Below are 14,389 nucleotides of genomic sequence, written 5' to 3'. Positions count from 1 at the left end.
TTGCACTGACTATTCCTGCATTTGAACAGTTTTTTTTTCTAACCACTCTTCATCTGCTGTTAATTTTACTTTAGTTTTAGAGTTACCCATTTTGAACTAATTACGTCAGAACTGTGACACCTTCTCTGGCACAAAGGAGGGGGCAGGTGATCAATAACAGGCTTCTACTCACCCACTATTTGAGAGAGCGGTTATTGATTTTACGTGATGACGCACAACCTTAGATTCCCACTCCAACCAGTTCGTGAGTGTACACAGGAAAACAGTTTGAGGAGCGGTTCGACCGCGTATTGGGTCGTAAATGACAACTCACTCCTCTTTGTTGACACAAACAGAGCGCGCTTTTATAATTTTTATTGAGATTTTCCGTATTTTTATTGTGCAACCTTCTACCTGTTCCGTTGCAGCCACTCCCAGAGCGACCGGAACTCGTTCCGTTACAGCTGCTTTCCCAAAGCAACCGGAACTTTTAATAGCGATTTCTAGAATTTCGCTCTTGCCTGTTGTCTCTTAAGTCCCTCTGCCTGTTCCGTTCAGCTGCTTCCCAGAGCAACCGGAACTTTTAATAGCGATTTCTCCTAGTCCCCTTATGGACTGAGAATTTCGCTCTTGGACTGAGATCTGTCGGCGCTAACCAGGTTTACACACTATTTTAAAGGAAAATCTCAATATCAACGTATTTTAGCGCTAGATGGAATGCAGTGTTTCATATTCACCTTACTGTGGCGATGCGTTTTGAATTCAGTTCATCTGGTCCTGGCGCCGTGGGGCCTGTATAAGACGCTGACCGGAGATCGAATGGTCCCGGTTTTTCTCCTTTACTGTGCACAGGTTTTTTCCAGCGCAGGCAACACGACGTCAGGATCGATGAAGACCGTCTGTGGAAAACTAGACGTTAAAAATAACAGTTAGTTCTCCAGCTCGAAGGACCAATTAAATGTCAGGGGTTAAGACATTTGTTCACAAGTAAGAGAAATAAGACACTGCAGACCGACTCAGAGAGTTTAAGAACGTGCGCACGGGTGTGTGCCTCTCAGCAAAATCACTCACACCCCGAGCACAGGCTGCTTGCTTTATTTATAGGCCAAAATGGGTTACATAGCACTTCCTCTTTTAACGGAAAGGGGAGAGCTCAGGCATTGTCTCAGCTATCTAACCTCTGCACACAAACTGAAAAATAACGACACAGCAGTATATCGTGCTTATCTGACATCACAGACACTGAAGTAAAGAATGCATCGTATATCATGTCTTGTCAAACATCTCAAACACTGAAGTAAGGAATGCATTGTGTTTTGTTTAACAATAGGCTTGGTTATGTGAAAATATATGAACACTTGATTATATTGTATTTCATAAAAATCCTCTATCACAACTCCTCACTGCAGGCATGTCATGTGCCTGCCTGCTTCAAGTCCTCTACCATAATCCCTGTCCCCAAGAAACCTAGGATCACTGGACTAAATGACTACAGACCCGTGGCTCTGACATCTGTGGTCATGAAGTCATTTGAGCGCCTAGTTCTCTCCCATCTCAAGACCCTCACGGCCCCCCTCCTGGACCCCCTGCAGTTTGCATATAGAGCCAACAGGTCGGTAGACGACGCCATCAACATGGCCCTACACTTCATCCTGCAGCATCTGGACTCCCCAGGAACCTACGCCAGGATCCTGTTTGTGGACTTCAGCTCTGCCTTCAACACCATCCTTCCAGACCATCTCCGAGGCAAGCTTTCCCAGATGAATGTGCCTGATCCCATCTGCCGGTGGATCACTGACTTCCTGACGGACAGGAAGCAGCATGTGTCTCGGACTCCCGGACCATCAGCACCGGCTCCCCTCAGGGCTGTGTTCTTTCTCCTCTGCTCTTCTCCCTGTACACCAACTGCTGCACCTCCACCCACCAGTCTGTCAAGCTAATCGAGTTTGCAGATGACACCACCGTTATTGGGCTCATCTCGGACGGGGATGAGTCTGCCTACAGGAGGGAGGTTGAACGTCTGGTGTCTTGGTGCAGCCACAACAACCTGGTGCTGAATGCCCAGAAGACAGTGGAGATTATTGTGGACTTCAGGAAGCACACAGCCCCACTCCCCCCCCCCCCCCCCCCATCATCCTGACTGACACCCCATCCCCTCTGTGGACTCATTCCGCTTCCTGGGTACCACCATCACCCAGGACCTGAAGTGGGAGCCCACCATCACCTCCGTCATCAAGAAAGCCCAGCAGAGGATGTACTTCCTGAGGCAGCTGAAGAAATTCAACCTGCCAACACGGACGATGATGCAATTCTACACTGCAATCATCGAGTCCATCCTCACCTCCTCCATCACCGTGTGGTACGCTGGAGTCACTATCAGGGACAAACAGAGACTGCAGCGTGTTGTGCGCTCTGCTGAGAAGGTGATTGGCTGCAGACTCCCATCTCTGCAGGACCTGTACACCTCCAGGACATTGCGGCGTGCAGCTCGGATCTCAGCTGACCCTTCTCATCCTGGACACAGTCTGTTTGACCTGCTCCCCTCAGGCAGGAGGCTCCGGTCCATTCGCACCAGAACCTCTCGCCATAAGAACAGTTTCTTCCCCTCTGCTGTTGGACACATGAACAATAACCATATGACTGTTCCCGCCACTAACACATGACCCTACGCTGAGTTCACTGCATCATTCCATGTTTGGCACTGATCACCACCTGCACTCATGTATATATCTTTCTACGTAGCACTCTTAATTCTTATTCTCATGTATATATCTCATGTATATCTCATGCATATATCTTTCTACGTAGCACTTTTAATTCTTATTCTTACTTTTATTTTTTCATGTCTATTTAAGCGCAACTTATGACACTATGTTTGCACTGAAGCACCGCAGCAATTTCCTGATGTTGTAAACCTGCTCAACATTTGGCAATAAACCCCTTTCTGATTCTGATTTCTGATTCTGATTCTGAACTAGCTTTATAACCTTTGTAAACACCTCTTTGTATATCAAATTAGATTTAAATTTACTTCTACACTTTACATTATGATAACCAGTGGTGGTAATTAATTACATTAAATTACGCTGTTTTAGCAGTAAGGGTAACAAAATAATTGTTTACATAGTTAAAACGACATTACCTTTACCGAACGGTAAATGCAATGTATTCCTAATGTTGTTGAAGTAGGTCAACTGCGCTCTGTATGTGCGTAATGGAGGCTGAAGCATCAACCCAGCCAAAGTTTTTAAATCAGGGAACACTTTGCCAATTGAACTGATCAGAAGTCAGCACAACTTAAACGTTGTTTTTTTTCTGATCGGAGGACATTATCCTTGTCTGCGCTCATTCTCCATCAGTTATGCTGCAGCTACCGATCTGTCACTGCCAGTCTGTCAAAAGCAGTCAGGCTTCACGCATCAGTAACTCTTCAGTGCTCTATCATTGGTACATTCAGGTCTGAGATGATATTGGATCCCCTCATGGGATTGAAAAATATTGATTTTTTCACCTGTATTATGCGCATAAAGTTGAAAAGCTTTGCGCATCCGGACCAAGATTAGTATTAGTATAACTATAAAGCCCAGATCCCACACCTGTGCAATGTTCATGCTGTCTAATCAGCACCTCGACATGCCACACCTGTGAGGTGGGACGGATTATCTCGGCAAACCTGAAGTTCTCACTAACACAGATTTAGACAGATTTGTGAACAGTATTCGATAGTAATGGGTCCTTTGTGTTTGTAGAAAATGTTTCAGATCTTTAAGTTCAGCTCATGAAAAATGGGAGCAAAAACAAAAGTGTTGCGTTTATATTTTTGTTCAGTGTATATACAGTAGACAGCACTCAGCAATCTTCCAGTTTGTAGAACTGTTACTGTATGCTATATTGGAAATATTTGTTACTCTTCCTGTAGTAAAAAAAGTATTAGAATGTTAAAATTAGTAATTTATTTTGGCACTAACCAGAAACACAGTAACAATGTGTACAGCAGGAACAGATGCACTTCTATGTTTAGTGTACGGATTCCTACCAGGTGAAGCACTGAAAATGTTATTTAAATATGTATATGTATTTTCAACTGGTGTTGTTTTGTGGTCTCATTCCCCAAGCAATTTGTTGCCTTATTTTGTCCCCAACACTCACTGCTGCTTCTGCAAAATCAGAGTGCTAAGTGCTGTCTACTACAGGTAACTCCACTTCAAAAAACCTGAACATTCCCTTTAGCTTACTATTTTAATTGGGGGGAGAAACTAAGAAAGCAATTACTGACCAGATGAAAAGGCTGCACATGAAAAAGGCACAACAGGCTACACTGTTAAGAGAACTTAACCACCCAGTCTATTGAACATTTACATTCATTCCTTCATGTTACTGTTAACTACACCCGTGTTTCTATGAACTGTTAGGGTGGAAAACCTAAAACGTGTAGGGCAGAGTGCCTTGAGGACCAAGGTTGGGTAACACTGACCTACACCACATCCATCACCCACATAGAGCTTGCGAGAATGCTGTTAAATTCACTGCGAAAGTCTGGATAGCTGTGATAACCAAGGGGCAGCTTTAGTACACATCCACATGTGTGGGCTTGTGGTCTGCGGAGGAAATCTGTAGTTTCTATGAACTCAATTAGTATGGCTTTATCCAACAGATTGGATCCTGTACAGAACTGCAGGAAAAGCTGAAGATAATTGAAATCAATTTCTCCAATGTACCTTTTCAGGTAAGGAGAAACTGTTGACTGGGCAGCTGTCATCTCCTCTGGAAAGATTAGAAGCTCCTTCACTGTTTTTACAGTCGCTTTTTTTTCTGCTATGAAATGATGCAGTCCTTCTGGTGGGAGTAAACCAGCTACAGAACCCACAACGGGACGCCAGCACTTGATTACAAACATTGGGGCCTGAATAAGTACTTTGTGTCCTATCTGTGCCAAAACAGGGAGCAGTGTGTCCTTGGTAAGAACCTGCTTGCACTCATGTGCATCAAGTACTTCCAGCAATTCATCTATATCCACTGAATTGAAGTCATCCAAAGCCTTCAGGAGAACAGATCGCTCTTCTTGTGAGACGTACAAAAGAAAGGAATCTTTTAAACTACTGGTTGTCGAGCCGTACAATATCTCCTCCAGAAAGGGTATTGCAAGCTTCACTGGGAAGTAACCAACTTGTTTCCACCCTACAACAAACACTCTAGCTATAGCCTGCCATTCTTCACACTGAAAGTCATGCCGGATGAATGGGACTTTCACCTCAACTCCCAATGTGCAGCTGTCATAGAAATCCATCCAAAATTCTGTCAGGCAGTCCCGCAAAACACCACTTCCTTCCCCCTGTTCAAGCTCTCCATTTGGTAACAACATTTTGATATTGACCTCAGATGAAATAATGTTTGAGTCCTTAAAGGCACTGATCAAATCAGTAAGACAATGACCTCTTCTAACAGTTAGTATTACGGGACAAGATCGTGGTTCAGGGGGTGCTTGGTCAGGAATATTGGCCTCTCCTGTCAGCCCCGGTGAGAGAGACAATGTGTGATGAGGTGGATCAGACTCTTTTTCTGTAAACAGTGTTTAACAACTGCATCAGAATCTTCACTGTCACCTACATTTGGCAGACCATCCCATGGTAATGTGTCATTCAGTTTCAAATATCCACTTATGGAAGCTCCATCATTAATTACAAAGTTTGATGGTTCTGAATTTATGTTTTCCACCAACAGATCATCAGCGGCCTGATTAGGTTCATTGCCAGTGAGATCTACCACAGAGGGCTGGGTTATTGCATGATCGGCCTCTATGTCTTGGGGCTGCTGTTGTGTTTTCTTTCTGGTACACAGATAAAGTCGCAGAATTTTGACTTTACTTTGCTTATACAACTCATCAACTGTACTGGAAGCATCCACATGCATCTGTGAGCTCTCAATATGAGTTGAATAGTGTGAAAGACTTTTGGTTTTTTTTGAGGTGCCATTGGGGAAAAACAGATTTTCAGCCATAAGTTTGATATTTGACACTGTTTCATTTTTATCTACAGATAAATGCCTTGTTCCACTACCACTTACAGACTTCACCTGTTTGAACCCACCCTTCTCCTCATCAAAATCCATCCAGCCAACCTCAATTCGTCTCACTGTTCGTTTTGCATTTGTATTTTCTGCCCACTGAGACAATTTCTTTTTAGGAGGCATTCCCTCAGCTCCTGTCAGTCTCCTGTCAGGCCTTGAGAGTATAGATTCTTTCCTGGATGGTGACGTCCGTGACAGTGTTGCTTGTCTGCAGAAGGCCACAGTGGAGACTCTATCGCCAACTTTGGGGATGTACTTTGCCAGGTCATTGTCTGTCATTAAGGGAATGACAGTTTCATCAATCTGAAAAATATAAATAACAAATTAATAAAATTGTCAATATTAAAAAAACAATGAATACATACAACTGCATATTTTAGAGTTGTTTTTTGCTATCTACTTTTGATAACAGATACTTTTGGTAATGTGGTACACATTTGTCCAACATAAGATGAACAAAAATTACTTTTAAAATTACTCTTTAAACATATCACGTCATTAATTAATGTCACTGATTAAACAAAAATATGAAATTCAATAAATTTTTTTAGAATGTGCATAGTAAATTGTGGATTGCGGCTCTCCGTTCAAAAACAAACACACAGACACACACGCACGCACACAGCAACAGCTGCAGTGGCTTACATTCTCATCTTCAAGTTTCTTGATCACATCCCCCCATGGTTCTGCATCAAGAATAAAAACATAACACATAAGGTTGTAAATGAGTCTAAGTGTAAGAGATGAACAGGCTTGTCTTAAATTACTGTCCGGTGTATAAAATTGTGTGTGATGGCCTGGTGGCGCTGTTTTGGTACCTGCAGTGCTGGTTTCAATTGTTAATAATTTTTTTCTTTTAGAGGCTGTTTGCTAACCTTGGTAATGTTGTTTCTTACAGGCATCTTCTTACAATGTGTTGTGCATTTGTGTACAGTGCAGGGCATTTCTCCACCAACGGTTATCTTTACTCAGGCCACGGTTATTGAATTCTTTGTAACATAAACTAATTGAGCAAGCTAAGCTGTGTCTGTGGAGTCTTTCCTTTTGTTGCCAATGCTGAGCCAAGTTGGTAACATGAGCAAGTCACTGTTTACTGAAAAATATTCTTGTGACGTGCTGATAGTAACAGCTTTTTATCGCACTGCTAATTTTTTATGCACTTTTATATTTCTAAAAATCTGTTGACATCTGCTGTATTGATTTTATCCTTCTTCCTGTTGGACATACACTGATGCTGTGATTCAAAAGAGAAATCATTCAAATACAGACACCATAGAGATGTAAACTAATGAACCATAATCACTGATGAAATCTCTACAAACAAAAATAACACTGAGATACATCCACTGTGGACAATACACTGTATCATTTAGCAATCCTTTTGTCATGATTTTTTCCACTGGAAAAACTTCTTTTGGTTTGTATTATAGTTAGTTTTAAGTAATTTTTATATTTGATTTCCCAGAGGTAATGTTGCCCTTTACATTTCAGTGCACTAAGTGAATATAAGAAACTAATCATGTCTTTCAATTTTACATTTTTTTACAATACTTTTAATATTAATATATATTATTAAAAATATATTAAATTATTATGCAGTGATCTTGTCAGTATTGAATGCATGAAACTTTCACATCTCAGACGACATCTTATAACCAAGTACACGATGCTGAAAGACAAACCAAATTTTTTTCTGAGGCAGCAAAAGTCAGCGTTTTACTTTTGTGCTGTAGCCAAAGCCATTCTCCCAAAAGCTGGTAAGTCACACACAACTGGCAAACAGCTGTGTCTACCATTAGTTAAAGAGTTAACATGCAGGGAGGAGGCTGCCAAACATTTGAACTTTGTGCCACTTTCCAACGACACAGTGTCACTGCTAATAGGAGCCATGGCCGATGATGTTAAAAACTGATTGATCATATTAAAAGTAGTTGCTATTTTTCTATTCAGCTGCATCATGCTAATAGCTAGCAGCTAAATGTCCTTATCACAGAGAATCTCTTTGATATTTAGGTGTACAGAGTTGTACTATCCTTCATAAACACAGCCAGACCCGCTTGTCTATTCTTCCCGCTGTCGTTGTTGTGTCAGCCTGAAGTTGATAAAAACTGTCCATGTTTATGTATGTGTCCAGAGTTACTATGGTAGCCACTTCTCACACAGGATAATTAAGCTGCTCTCTCTTCAAGCCCCCTGATGCTGGGTAAGGGACACCAAGTCATCAACTTTTTAGCAAAGGATCTCCCGTTCCCCATGATGATGGACGGGATGATGGGGCTCTAGCTTCTCCTCTGGTTACAGCGCCTGATGTTGTTGTGGTTCCCTGGTCTGTTTTTCCTCAGCTTGACGGCGAAATCAGGCGGCTCGGTGAGAGGCAGCACCACAGAACTCTCCAGCCTTTTTAATTCAAGGTGCTCCAAAGGCTTGGGGAACAGGGCTGCCTCCTCGATCTAAGTAGGACGATGGGGGTATTGACTGGGGTGTCTTTTGTGTCTCAGCTGCAGGGGAGAGGTGGAGTAGCTGGTTCAGGCACGATCTGATATCCTCGTGTTGGTGTTGTTCCCAGATCATCATACTAAATGTTGTTCCAGGATCAACATTGCAAGTGACCAATCAGAATGTTGTGACGTCATACTTTTGCGACTTCGGGAAAAACCGGCGTAAAACAAAAAACTGTACTTAAGCTGCGAGAAACCGCCTCTGTCCGCCGATCAACGGACCCTGACCCTAACCCTAACCCTTTAATAAACAGTAAGCAGAATTGATATTGTCCTTGCAACATTGGAATTTCATAAATGCACGAATGGCTTGGCACGCAAAAGAATAACGTCACAACAATGTGATTGGTCACTTGCAATGTTGAACCTGGAACAACATTTTCATGATGGTCTGGGAACAACACCAACACGAGGATATCAGATCATCCGCTGGTTAAGGGTGTGGTGTCAGGGCTGATCCACACAGCTGACCTCCATCATCTAATCATTATTTTTTTCTAAAGAAAATCAGAAAGATGTTTGATGAAGACTCCTCTTATGCTTCTTCCTGCTCCTTTTTGAACATGGACGTTATTTGGAGTTGTGGTTGCTCATTTTCCTTTTGTTTGCTTTGTTCTTTTCCTGTGAAAGGAACAGGAAGACGCCCTTATCCCACACGCACTGAACCTTTTTTTTTTTTTTTTAAACTTTATTCACGTACTGAACCTAACGGGTTTCCGGTAACGGTACATCGAGAGTAAACAAGATCAACAGTTATTCTAACAGTAACTACAAGATGAGGACAGGATGACTTCTTTTTTTTTCTGTTTCATCTGCAGGTAATAAAACCTTTTGAATCTTTGAGCTCTAACAGCTTTTCACATCTGCAGCGCGTTTGCTTTAACGTTGTGTTAGTCTGACCTTTGTTAACTGAACTTCCTCACCCACATTCAGGAATAATAACCGAATCCTCTTCTTATAGATTTAAACGTAGTTTTTATTGCTAAGCTTGTCTCACAGTTGGTCTTGCTCACACTTGAAGTAACTAAAAAAATAACTACAGGAGTTATATTTTTCATACTTTTTGGATATTTTATTTATCTAATCTTATAAAATATTAAAATGATTGTTTCACAGTGAAACACTCGCTGATAAATCACTTCACTGGATCTGCTGGAGTCCCACACGTCACACAGTTTGTGGGTGTTGCTGTGGTTGATGGCGTCGAGGCAGTTTACTTGGAGTGGTACAAACGTGAGTGCTTTAACATTCAGCCAAGCGCCTACAGAGCGCGGATTATTAGTTTGAAACAGCAGTTCAACCATAGTGAAGGTTACGGTATTTATTTATTTCTTCTTATATACCTTCTGTCTGATTATTATAAACCATGAGATACACCTAAGGAAAACTATTTTGCTAGTTGTTAAAGATTGTGCTGTTGTGCTTCTCAGATGAGATCAGGAATGATCAGACTTTACTAATATCAACATCTCTTAGAAAGCATGACAAAACAATGCGTTTACAGAATTGTTCAAAATTTTAGTCTTTTAGATTAATATATGCATCATAGTTCAGTCTCTCTCTCTCTCGTTCCACGTTTTTGCATCTTACAAACTAGAAGTGGCTGTGAATATGAGGAAAGCACTGGAGAGAAGTCTGGCTTTTTGAAGTATGGCTTTATTGAACCGGATCTGAAGACACTGTCATGGGCTTCACCGAAGGCTGACGCTGCCAAACAGAGCTGGGATGCTGACAGTAATAAAACAAAGCTAAATGAAGTTTTCCTCACTGACATCTGTCCAGAGCGGCTGAAGGTGCTTTTGGACGGTGGGAACAGCTCCCTGCAGAGAACAGGTAGAATCACATGACCTCATGAATGCAGTGGTGTTTATTTTATTTTGAGTTATCTTTCTAACAACACAGTTATCTTTTAAAGGACAAAGCTTTGAGGCTAATTTTGTATTTAATGATTTTGAAGGTGAATGAAAGAAGCTGTGTGCAAACACTGCTCTACTGCTACATATTATGGACAATTTATAGTTTCACATTTCTATCAGTAAGTTTGACACAAGACACAAATAAGGAAACAAATTTGTGGTGCACTGTTACTTATAGTGTTCTAATAATCAAGACCAGGTGACCAGCACACACAGCATTATGGACACTCGTGGTTTTCTCCAGTTTTAACATTATAACATATATTCTTTATAGTTCTACACTAAGTCTATGGATATAAATCCATTGGGTAGTTTTTATCCTTTATTTGTAGGTAAGGGGCCTCTCTGAAAAAGTGAGATATTCATAACTGATAATCAGTTATTTGCATGGGCAGCAAAATGTCAAGCTTCAACAAAAGAAACAAAAAAACAAACTCAAATGCAGACTTGAATTGAGAAAACAGGAGCTCAGATGAAAGCTGATCAGAACAAACTGCTGCCAAAAAAAGAATCTAGAAAAGAACAAAGACTATGGAGTCGACTACTGGGTCAAATCAAAGTCAAAACAGACAAACTGACAACTGTCAGAGGAAGAGACACGGCTGCATGCACACACAGAGCTGATTGGACACATGTGAAACCAGGGAGGAAAAGTAAAGCCATAAGAAGAAGAAGAAGCTCAGAACGAGTTGTGTCTTTGTGGATCCAGATAGAGTGTACAATAGATCATATGACAGATGGAAGCAGGCAGGAGTCTCTGTGGGTTGTGATATTTGCAAATAATGTTGTGATCTGTAGTGAGAGCAAGTGGAAGAGAGCCTGGAGAGGTGGAGGTGTGCTCTGAGGAAAAGAGGAATGAAAGTCTGTTAAAGCACGACAGAATATACACGTGTGAATGAGTGGGAGGCAGGTAGAAAGAGACAGAGTGGAGTGGGTGGAGACGAGTGTCAGGAGCATTCAGCAAGACTGAAAGAGAAGGTTTACAAACTGGCAGTGAGACATGCTATGAGGTATGGTTTGGAGACAGTGGCATTAACGAAAAGACAGGAGGCAGAGCTGAAGATGTTAAGATGTTCAGAATGGACAAAATTAAAAATGAATCCCTCAGAGGGGTAGCTCAGTTCAGGCAGGGCGGTTTGGAGATGAAGCTAAAGAGGCGAAGCTGAAATGGTTTGGACGTGTGCACCGGACGGGTAGAGGATATTTTAAGATGAGGGATGTTAAATGTGAAGGTGCCAGGCCGAAGGAGAAGAGGAGCCTCATGGATGTAGTGAAGGACAAGCAGAGGGTTGGTGTGACAGAGAGGTGAGACTGAGGTAGATAATCTGCAGTTGTGCCCGTAAGAAGAGGAACTGAAAGAGTTCTTCAGCGTTTTCCAAACAGTGTATTCTCCAACTTTTCTTTTAGCTTCAGCTGCTGGTGGATGGATGGATTTACATGATTTTATATTAATGTTTGTGATTAAAAGAATGATTTTACATGAACTGAACCCATGTGTTTTCATTTAGTGCATTCATGAGTTCAACATTTCCATTCGTGCAGTCGTTACTGATAATATATCTGTGTTTCTAAAGTTGCATTTAGTTTAGATTGTGCCATGATGCATCCGTATCCAGCTGCTAATAAGCTGGTGATACTCACTCTGTTTTGAATTACAGATTTAGTTTTGATTTTCACATCTTCACAGTTCATGTCAGTTATTTTCTACTGCTGCAGCCATGTTTTTCATCTAACACTTGTTTCGCTGGCAGTGTTTCTTTTTCTCTTTATTGAATTTCTTGTTTATTCTCATCTTCTTTCTTTACCTGTTTTTCCTTTCTCATTATTATTTCTTTCATCCATTCTCACTCTCTGACTTTCCCACCCTCCCACTCTCCAGTTCCTCCTTCAGTGTCTCTCCTCCAGAGGACTTTCTCCTCTCCAGTCAGCTGCCACGCTACAGGTTTCTACCCAGACAGAGCCGTGATGTTCTGGAGGAAAGATGGAAAGGAGATCGATGAAGTTGTGCCCCACAGAGAGATCCTCCCCAACAATGATGGGACCTTCCAGATGAGTGTTGATCTGAATGTTTTATCAGTTCGACCAGAAGACTGGAGCAGATACGAGTGTGTGTTTCAGGTCTCTGATTTCAAGAAGAACATTCTCACCAAAGTTTTTGTTTGGAATCCAAGAATTGCAGCTGTTACTACTGAATAACTAATGGAGATTCTAATAGACAAGAAGAAACAAATTCAGTGCTTGTATATATAAAGTTATAACTTTTTTTATTCCAAAAATGCAAGATATCAATGTTATTAGTATTCTTAAAACGAATCCAGTTTAAATTTCAGGTTCACAGTTTATACCAGGGGTGTCAAACTTATGACCCGTGAAACCAAACAAGCAGGAAAGATAAAGAAGAGATTAGCATGAAAACAACAAGACAGGGGTGGTTGTTACAAGGATAAGTGGAAAAGAATGGATGGATGTATTTCAATTAGTTCAATTAGTCAGTATTGTATAAAGAAATAACAAGTACTATTGTTGGGAAGCCTATCAGTGACACCTTGTGAAGTTAATCACAATCACTCGTTGCTCTTCCAGTTTAAGCAACACAGCAGCCAATTTAACTAGTGATTCTGAGCCTTACAGTGCACTGGACATTTCCTTCTGTGTGGTGGCCAGCATTGTTATGCAGTTTAATGAACATTCTTGTGTCTTTCTGAAGGTGTTATTAATTATTCACATTTACAAATTCTGTTTGCGTTGTTGTCTAATTATTGTTGTCCCACCGGGAGGAGAAACTTGGGTCCAAAATGGGATCCTATTGGTGGCTCAGCTTGTTAATAAAGAGGGACAATTACTTACATACAACAAATTCCTTGTGTAACTGGTTTCTGCTTCATCCCGCTGCAACAGTTCGGCCCAAACAGACTCCTCGACTCTGCGTTGTGTTGTGTTTTTTAAAAAGACAAGGAGTCTCTTATCGATCGTTGCCACTTTATTGCCTGAATGGAAACAATGGTGTATTATCAGTGCACAGGCTCGCCACACACCACTCCGCACAGCACATTACGGCAGAACATCTCATTACATAGCTTGTACTCACTACAGCCTGTACATACTTATAGTTATAGAATATTCACAACATACTTCATACCGTGTACATTATAACATACCATAATAGACCCATTTCTGTAATATACTTACATATCTATACTATTGCTAATATATATTGTAATATATCTATATCACTAAAGCACTTCTGGATGGATGCAAACTGCATTTCGTTGCCCTGTACCTGTGCATGTGCAATGACAATAAAGTTGAATTCTATTCTATTCTATTCTATTCATTAGCATTCCGCTTTAGCATACAGTTTTACACAATAATAAACAAATGAAAAGTACATAAAACTGATGCTGGACATGTGTCCACTAAGCACTTATTAGACTCGGTGCCCATCAGCTAATCAAACATGTTTTATGTGCCTGTACTACTTAGCTATATCGTGTGCGGAACAATACAACTCACCTCTCGTATGGCTACGGCAGACTGGCAGCGATTACTGCAGCCAGCCACACCGAGAGGGGGGGGGGGCGCGCTGTTTCCCCATTACACTGACATTTGTGGCAAGTGGAATAATACCACATAAACACTGTTACACTTGCACAGTCAGTGGAATTCTCAGTGGTGCTTGGTGTCATTTCCTCAGGTACTTTAATGTTATATTAAAACACTGACAGCTCAATATCTACCTCAGTCGCTCTCCCCGATCCAGCTGAGTCAGCAGTGGGAAAAATCTGCTTTTCCCAGGAACAATAAGAGAATATGTAGTTTATTCCAAGAAGATATCGTTTCTCTCCCATATATAATATCGTACTGAAATCGATATGTTCCGGATATCAACTGGAAGACAGTCTGGATGATCCCCCATAAATATCTAACTGT

At 41.3% G+C, this 14,389-nt stretch overlaps 2 protein-coding genes across 2 annotated transcripts; one reads left to right on the top strand and one right to left on the bottom strand.

The window, feature by feature from the left end:
- Positions 1-4,665: 4,665 nt before the first annotated feature.
- LOC146609249 (uncharacterized) lies at positions 4,666-7,087 on the bottom strand. Its single transcript, XM_085346337.1, has 2 exons — positions 6,691-7,087; positions 4,666-6,348 (listed from the first exon to the last, which is right to left on the bottom strand). The coding sequence occupies exons 1-2, from the start codon at positions 6,757-6,759 to the stop codon at positions 5,488-5,490; spliced, it is 930 nt and encodes a 309-aa protein (XP_085202463.1). The 5' UTR covers positions 6,760-7,087; the 3' UTR covers positions 4,666-5,487.
- Positions 7,088-8,507: 1,420 nt separating this feature from the next.
- LOC146609248 (hereditary hemochromatosis protein homolog) lies at positions 8,508-12,655 on the top strand. Its single transcript, XM_085346979.1, has 4 exons — positions 8,508-8,556; positions 9,660-9,860; positions 10,125-10,376; positions 12,339-12,655. Exons 1-4 carry the CDS (start codon positions 8,508-8,510, stop codon positions 12,653-12,655), a joined length of 819 nt encoding a protein of 272 aa, XP_085203105.1.
- Positions 12,656-14,389: the final 1,734 nt, after the last annotated feature.

The sequence above is a fragment of the Diplotaxodon limnothrissa genome, linkage group LG22, assembly GCF_057381915.1.
Source record: "Diplotaxodon limnothrissa isolate DT_005_m linkage group LG22, D_limnothrissa_male_GT1.1, whole genome shotgun sequence".
NCBI lineage: Eukaryota > Metazoa > Chordata > Actinopteri > Cichliformes > Cichlidae > Diplotaxodon > Diplotaxodon limnothrissa.
Note: the sequence above shows the minus strand (reverse complement) of the source record. Positions and strands in the feature narration are given on the sequence as shown.